At 52.7% G+C, this 8,647-nt stretch overlaps 1 protein-coding gene across 1 annotated transcript; it reads left to right on the top strand.

Moving 5' to 3' along the window:
- Positions 1–524: 524 nt before the first annotated feature.
- Positions 525–3,190, top strand: LOC102447863 (urotensin-2 receptor). The gene has a single exon (XM_025189325.2). It carries the CDS (start codon positions 1,132–1,134, stop codon positions 2,218–2,220), a length of 1,089 nt encoding a protein of 362 aa, XP_025045110.2. The 5' UTR covers positions 525–1,131; the 3' UTR covers positions 2,221–3,190.
- Positions 3,191–8,647: the final 5,457 nt, after the last annotated feature.

Raw genomic sequence — 8,647 nt, 5'->3', positions numbered from 1 at the left:
GCTGAGGTATACCCAGATTACATGCTCATAGGAATTCTCACACAGGGCTTGTCCACACAGTGGTGCAGTGCAGACCACAGGAGTATGAGCTAATGAGTTGTGCTCCAACTGCCCTGTGTGTCTAGATCCTGCTGGTGTGGACTAAAGGTATCAACAAACAGAACTTTGTTAATATGAACCAGGTACATCTTTAAAAACAAGGGGCAGTCTTGTGGCACCATAGGGTATGTCTACACTGCAAGCTTCTTTCAGAATAAGCTATTCTGGAAGCTATCTTCCTGAAAAGCTTATTTTGAAATAGAGCATCCACACTACAGGGAAGCCTCAAAATTAGTCCAAGACAGGCTCCCCTAATGTGGACTTGCTATCTCGATTTAGAGCCCCCAGAGGCACTGGGGAGGAATAACTTTAGAACGGCCCGGGGAGGAGCTATTTCCACAAAGCAGCAGTGGAGCATCCACACACACCCTCTTCCGAAAAAGCTGCTGGGAGCAGGGAACCCGGCCTGTCCACGTGTGTGAAACAGTGTTGATTATTGCGCAGCATGTGTCACTCGGCCCGGCTGGGCTTCCTCGAAGAGGACGCAGCCGGCGGTCTGTGCCCGAGGCAGGGATCCAATCTGAGTCCGGCTCCTACCCCCAGAAACCTTCCTGCCGCGCCCCGGCCCGGCCACTTCAGCCCCGGCATGAGCCGGGTGGCCGGGGCGCGTCCGTGGCTCCCGAGCGGCGCCTTGACTCGGAGCCCCCGGGTACTGCTCGGGAGGGCGCTCGCTTACGGCTCCGGGGGCGGTGGGACTCAGCCGCAGCGGGCCGGCTCTTGGCGAAGCGGGAAGCCGGCGCTCGGCCAGGGGAGACAGGCGAGCCGGGGCCGCCCACGCCCCGCACGCCCGGAGCGCCCGGGCACGCCCAGCCCCACGCCCCCGGCTCACCCTCGGCAAGAGCCGGGCGGCCACATCCCCCAGCCCCGCCGCGGCTGCTCCCCGCACATTCGCCGCCCGGAGCCACTCGCGCCAGCCCTGCCCCGCGGCGCGGAGCCAGAGCCGGGGCCGCCGAGGGCGCCGGGCCAGGCGGCGCTGGGAGCGCAGCAGCCGGGACGATGCCCGCCGCCGGAGCCCGCTCGCCCTGAGCCCGCATGGAGCCCAACCTCACCGCCGGCGGGGCAGGCAACGCGTCCGGCCGGGCGGCGGGCTCGGGCGGCGGCAGCGAACTGCTCCTGGCGTCCGCCTTCGGCGCGCTGCTGTCCGGCATGTGCGTGGCCGGGCTGGCGGGGAACGCGTACACCCTGGCGGTGATGTGCCAGGCCGGCCGCTGCGCCGCGCCCCTGCACAGCGCCATCGTCAGCCTGGCGCTGGCCGACCTGCTCTACCTCTGCACCATCCCCTTCATCGTCTGCACCTACCTGGCGCAGGACTGGTACTTCGGGGCGCTGGGCTGCCGCCTGCTGCTCAGCCTGGACCTGCTCACCATGCACGCCAGCATCTTCACCCTCACCCTGCTGTGCGCCGAGCGCTACCGCGCCGTCACCCGGCCGCTGCACAGCCTGCGCCGCTCCCGCGGCTGCCGCAACGCGGCCGCCGGCGCCGTGTGGTCCCTCGCCCTGCTCCTCGCCCTGCCCATGATGCTCATGGTCACCCTGACCGAGGCGAGCCAGGCCGGCGGCCGGGTGAAGCGGATGTGCGCCCCCACCTGGAGCGCCGACGCCTACCGGACCTACCTGACCGTGCTCTTCAGCACCAGCATCATGGCCCCCGGGGTGATCATCGGCTACCTGTACGCGCGCCTGGCCAGGACCTACCTGGAGGCCCAGAGGAACCCGCCCCACAAGGAGGGCAAGAGGTCCCCCCGGCAGAAGGTGCTGATCATGGTCTTCAGCATCGTGCTGGTCTTCTGGGCTTGCTTCCTGCCCTTCTGGGTCTGGCAGCTGGTGCGCCTCTACCACGATTCGCTGCAGCTCACTGCCCAGACCCAAAAGTGCATCAACTACCTGGTGACCTGCCTGACCTACAGCAACAGCTGCATCAATCCCTTCCTCTACACCCTGCTCACCAAGAGCTACCGCGAGTACCTGCGCAACAGGCACCGCAGCTTCTACCGCTTCACCTCCTCCTTCCGCAAGCGTAGCTCCAACCTGCAGTGCTCCTGGAGAAGGGCCGTGTCCTCCAGCAACCAGGATGACTGCGCCTCCCAGGCCCTGGGCATGGCCACGCTGAAGGAGAATTGAGGCGGGCTAGGGGCTCCAGACACATGGGGACCAGATGAATGTCTGTCCAAGGTAAGGCTTTAGGGTCCCATAAAGCCTAGGAACAGCTGGGACTGGCTTTCTGAGCTCTTCTCCTTCCACGGTTTGCCTCGCTCCTGTTCCACACTTGTCTTTCTTTGGTTCTGTGGCCCTGCTCATGTGCTTATCCAGTGGTGACCAGACAATGGAGATCTGAACTCTTCTTTGTCCTGTATATATTCTGGCTAACTGTTGCCAATGTGTCCCTGGAGACTTTTGAAGACCCTTTCCTAGTTCATCTTCGACTTGAACTCTCTTTTATAGAGCCTTCTGTATTTTGGTCAAACCCCTCTCAGAAGTGGGGAAAGACTGCATGGATACATTCATTGTGGCAATATGGTCAACAGCACACATGACAAACTCAGGCACCAAGACCTCTGGAATCATGAGATTGTCTTAAAAATCAGGTGAAATTGGTAGTAAGATTTTTGGAGTTCTTTTTATTGACCTTCTGTTTGTTGTTGATACATTTTATTTCATTTTTCTGATAGAGATAAAGCTTTGAAACTTTTCTCTGTAATCATGAGGTCTGAAGCTGGGTTTCCTGGGATTCTCTTGTAACCACCTAATTTCAGGAATGGGGGCTTTATGAAAAACACCAAATATTGTGAGACTCATGATAAAACTGCAACTGTCAGCAAATATGGAGGGACATGCATTAGCAATGCTCATGCCAGAATCTCCTTGCAGTCTACACCTGTCTCTGTTAAGAGCAAGTTGAGGAATTTAAATAATTAAATATTATGCTGGTGTTTTTTTCCTGACTGTGTGATTCAACAATCAGAAATTGCTCTACTGTCTTTGCACCTTTCTGCTGCATTTTCTAGATAAAAGAGGGATGAACAGGTCAGAAATGGACATATGTCAAATGAATTACTAGTGTAACTCCATTGAAGTCATTTTGCATCAGTATAAAATACTATTATTGTTCATGCACTTAACAGCTAATAGCAAACCCCCCCATCACACCTATTTCCAAAGGAAAACCCCAATTCAGATACAACTGTTAATAAGAAATGGTTCATTCACAGTTTTCCCCTCAGTCAACTCGTCAGCCTTCAGCACAAAGGTCTGTAACAGAGAGCCAAAGACCCTAATTTGTGGCTACCACAGTCAGGGCTGATGAGAGGTGGGGAGAGAGGGGACAATTGTACCAGGACCCCAATCTCAGCCTCTCCCCCCAAACTTGTGAGATGAAATGGGAGCCCCCAAGAACACGATGCCCCTCGACCCCAGATGTCTGTCAGAAGGGCCTGTGCCATGGAGTGGGGACAAAGATTGCTTGAAGCCAGCTTTCTTCTCCCCATATGTTGGGTCACTCCCCTGGGATAACTTACAGCACGAGGGGAGGGGAAGGGGTTCTGTACTGTATGCCACTGCTAATGATCCCAGGGACTGGTATAGATGCTGGTGCTAATGAGGGCCCACAGAAACCGTAGCCACCTTCCCTGTCTCCCAGCCCTCCAGTCCAGCCACAGAGGGGCATGGCAGAGGGACCACCCTACATCAACTCTCCGCTACTGAAGGATTCTGTGCCTTGCGGTGATCTCCTGTGGCAATGTGAGCTGCGCTAAGCACAGGCACAGCTGGCAGCTAAAGAATTCAGCACAGACACACTCTGGCTATGTCTACACTGGCGCGTTCTCACGCAAAAACTCTTTTGCGGAAGAGTTGTTGTACAAAAACTCTTCCAGAAGAGAGCGTCTACACTGGCATGTGCTTTTGCACAAGAGCATCCATGCCAGTGTAGACGCTCTCTTGCACAAGAAAGCTCTGATGGCCATTTTAACCATAGGGCTTTCTTGCGCAAGAAATTCATGTTGCCTGATTACACTGGCCTCTTGCGCAAAAGGGCTTACTCCTGAGCAGGAGCATCAGAGTTCTGGTGCAATAAGCCCTGATTTCATACATTAGAACATCAGTTTACTTGCGCAAGAACACACGGCCAGTGTAGACAGGCAGCAAGTTTTTGTGCAAGAGTTGCTGCTTTTGCGCAAGATCGCGCCAGTGTAGACACAGCCTCTGGGTTTCAGATGTTGGACTTGTGCTGTATTTTGTACTAGGCAAAGGAGAACCCCAGGGACACAGTGGAGATGAATATCAAGGAACCCCTGTGACTGCAGCATGAGTCGTGTGCTCATTAACAGAGACGCAGCATTGGCTTTGCATTTCATGACAAAAAGTTAACTCCCATCAGAAGCTATTTGTGCTCCTACTAACAGGAGGGCTTCCTTCGAGACACAGACTCTCTGCTTCAGCCTGTAAAGTTACTGTGTTGTGCAGGCTAGCTAGCTAAAGTGTAATAGACCCATAGAGGTTAAGGCCAGAAGGGATTCTCGATCACCTAGTCCAGGGGTGGGCAATCATTTTTGATGGGGGCCACTCCAAGAATTTGGTAAGTGGTCAAGGACTGCACTCTTCCATGCTATTGATAGAGGGGGAGCAGGGTCTCGGATGGAAGTTGGATGTAAAAGGGGTTTTGGGGTAAAGGACTGGGGTGCTGGAGGGGGTGCAGGGTCTGGGAGGGGTATGGGTGGAGGGGGATGTGACCTGGGGCAGAGGTATGGGGTGCAGGAGGGGGTGCAGGGTCTGGGAGGGGTATGGGTGGAGGGGCTTGTGACCTGGAGCAGAGGCGTGGGGTGCAGGAGGGGTGCAGGGTCTGGGAGGGGTATGGGTGGAGGGGGATGTGACCTGGGGTAGAGGTATGGGGTGCAGGTCTGGGAGGAGTATGGGTACATGAGCAAGGATGCAGAGGGGTTAGCCTATGTGAGGCAGGGGTGCAGAGTGTTGAGGGGAGGGAGGGGCTGGGATGCCAGAGACAGACAGTGTCTGGGTGGCACTTACCTAGGCCCCTCAGACAGGCTCCCTGCCTGCCGCAGCTCCTGCGCACTGCTCAGAGCAGCCAGCCGCAGGGACCATGTGCTGCTCTGAATGCAGCAAGGCGGGGGAGGGGAGTACATGCTACCTGCCCTGCAGAAATGGCCTTGACAGATTGTCTCGGGGCGGGGCAGTGCACCAAGTGTCCCTCCGTCCCCCACCGCTGGATTGCAGCGCCTCTCAGAGACACACAGGCCCCCACAGCCAGCCTCTCTGAGTGGTGTGGGGGGCAGGGCAGGCAGGGAAACTGCTTAAGGCTTCTGCTGGCCTGCGGGCCAGATCTAGTCAACCTGACCTGGGGGAAATTCCTGACCACGTTCAGCGATCAGTAATACCCTGAACATGTAGCCATGAGCGAACAGCCAGCCAAGCACTTGAGTGAGAATGCTCAGTGCCTTCTAAATGCCTTGATCCCAACCCATCTCCCTCATCTCCAGCCATAGTCAGCCCTGATGCTTCAGCAAAAGGGGATTTAAAACCTCTCAGGACACATGGGGAGGGGTGGGGGATGGGGTGTTGTGAAATCCCGTACTTAACCTGGCCTCCAGCCCGCTGGAACTCTGAAGTATGAGCTTTAGGTAGATTTACATACATCTAATGTGCTTATTCCTGGGGTGTCTGAATACCAGGACATTGGGCTTTGGTAAGACAATGTATCAAGTATTTTACAACATTTTAAGTTCTTGTCTTTTATGGAACTAACCCACAGTTTGATTCATCATTTGTAACAAGCTGTTTCCTTTCCTTTGATTCGCATTTCTGGGCCTGTCTTCTTGGGAAAACAACACCTGTTAAAAAGAAACAAGGATAAATTTCCTTCTGAAAGGAAGTGTGGGAAGGTCTAAGTGTCTCTCTTTCATGGTGATTGTAGGTGGATTGCAGCTCTCAAAGAACAAAACAATACGATGGTATGAAGAGAACCACCACTTATTTCAACCAGGCCATATAGATTCCAGATATTGTCCTTGCATCTTGCTCCTATCTGAACAGAAAGGATGTTTCCTCTTGACTGTACAATGAAAAACATCCACGTTGACTGGAGTCTATTCTTGTGAAGTATTGAGTATTTGTGACGCACTTTGAATAAAGCAAATTATAGAAATGTAGGACTGAAGGCACTTCAAGACGTCATCCGACCTTCCCACACTGACGCAGGATTAAGTACACCTAGACCATCCCCGACAGATGTGGGTCAAACTGCTCTTTAAAACCTCCGAAGACAGGGATTCCGTAACTGTCAGAGGTAATTTGTTCCAATCCTTAACTAACCTTACAGTTAGTTTTTCATAATATCTAACCAAAATCTCCCTTGCTTCCGATTCAGCTATTTGTCCTACCCTCAGGGGACATAGAGATTTGGACTATTCTCTTTATAACAATCTTTCATATATTTGAAGACTATTATCATGCCCACTTCAGTCTTCTCTTCTCCACACTAAAAATGCCCAGTATTTTCAACTTTTCCTCAGAGGCCAGGTTTTCTAACCTCTGATCATTGTTGTTGCTCTCCTCTGAACTCAGTCCAATATGTCCATATTGTGGCAAAGCTCCAACCATGTCCCCTAGGTCCCACATTTGTGGTGGACCCTTTGTCCCAGAGGCTCACTGTGACTCCCCACACAGCCCCTTGCCCTTTACTAGAGGCAGGGATCACAGCCTACTAAACCCTTCTCAACACAGGCTAGTCCACAGTATGGGGTTAAAACCCCTCCGTAGTCCTAGTTTCCCTTCTCAGGGGCAAACTCTGTAATGGAGTGGGGAAGGTTCGGGGGAATCCAAGCCCACCCACTATTTCGGGTTCAGGGCCAGAGACGCTAAGGCAATGATAACAGACAGGGTTCCTTTGACTCCCGTGGCCCACTTCCCCAAACGATCCTTCCCGGTACCTATTCTCTGGTAACTGAGCAAGTCTGTCTGCTCATCCATGGCACTTTGCCTTGCTCGCATCCTCAGCTCAGACACACAATTTACCTTCTCACTCTCAGATCTTGGGCTACCACCCTCCATGCGGGAAGGCCTTATAAACAAAGCCCAGGTGGCCTTGGTGGACTAGATGTTCTGATTAGCCTCCTGCTTCTGGCAAGCGCCAGGTGCCTGCCTGATTATGCTACACTAGCTGGGCCTTACTCAGGGAAGAAAAAACTATTCACCCAGAGCCCAGTATGCCTTCCCTCCATTAGTATGCAGCAGCCAGCTGGTCTGGGTCTCTCACAATAATTGTTTAAAGCGTAGTGCCCAAATCTGGGCACAGCATTCCAATTGAGGCCTCACCAGGGCTGAGAAGAGCATAACAATTTCCTCCAATGTCTGAGATAAAACATTCCTGTTGTTATGGCCCAGAATTACATTTTTCACATCATTACACAGTTGACTCGTCCAATTGTGATCTGCTATAACACCGAAATCACAGCTGCCTACCCAGTTATTTCCCATTTTGAATGCTAGTCCTACTATCTGAGGATAAAATCTTCTGATGTTCTATTCTATTTAGGTTCAATACTATGGTGATGGAGACAGTAGGAGTTCCTATGCTTGTGCCTAGCTAAAGGAGGAGTAATTTTATCACGGCCTCAGAAAAGGACAAACCAACTTTATATGACTTTGGTGATGACGCAATTGAAATACTCCCTAGATGCCCATTTCTAGAACACTGGCCAAATCAAATTTATTTCAGAGAAGAGCAGAAATAGAAGGCTGAGGAACTGTCTCAGAAAGGAAAGATTAAGTCAGGGGTTGCTAACCTTTTTAACCACAAGATCACTTTTTCAATTTAAGTGCAATGTAAGATCTACCTCAAACACCTTTACCCCGCTTCCTTCCCGCCCCTTCTCTGAGGCCCCACCCCTGCTCCACCCCTTCTCAAAGGTCTCACCCTGCTCACTGCATCCCCCTTCCTCCCCAAATCTCATTCACTTTCGCCAGACTGGGGCAGGGGGTTGGGATGCAGGTTCTGGTCTTGGGCCAAGAGGTTTGGAATAAGGGAGGAGATGCCCTGAAAGTAGGGAGGTGGGGTGGGTTCTAGAATGGCCTAAGTTCTGACATTGCATTCCTGGTGCTACCATGTTTGCTTCTGCCTAGTCCTATCCCTAAACTGGCACCATTCACATGCAGTTAGCTTACAGGCTCTGACATATCCCTTGGGGAGTCCTCCAGGTAGGATCCCATTATACTCATTGGCATTCCCCAAAGAATGTGGCTGCAAAGGTGATTTCTATCCTCCAAACGCAGGGTCATTTTCTTCACGCTAAGCCACAGGAGAAACTGCTTCAGAGGTGCAAGTTCAAGGCAATGACAGAGAGGCAGATGATGCAGACTAAATGAGTAGGTGGACGAGAGCCCAATGGAACCTGTAAAAGTGGCCAGACTCCAGGAGTGTGCGATATTCAGTGGCAACTTTCTAGCAGGATTGAAATGCAGGCCAATATTTTTCCAGTTAATATACCTTCTAGCTGCCTTCTACAATCACAGCATGACTTGTAGCCCTGTGCAAATG

Source organism: Pelodiscus sinensis, chromosome 20 (genome assembly GCF_049634645.1).
Source record: "Pelodiscus sinensis isolate JC-2024 chromosome 20, ASM4963464v1, whole genome shotgun sequence".
NCBI lineage: Eukaryota > Metazoa > Chordata > Testudines > Trionychidae > Pelodiscus > Pelodiscus sinensis.
The sequence above is the reverse complement of the archived record's forward strand: the minus strand, read 5'-3'. Positions and strand labels throughout refer to the sequence as shown.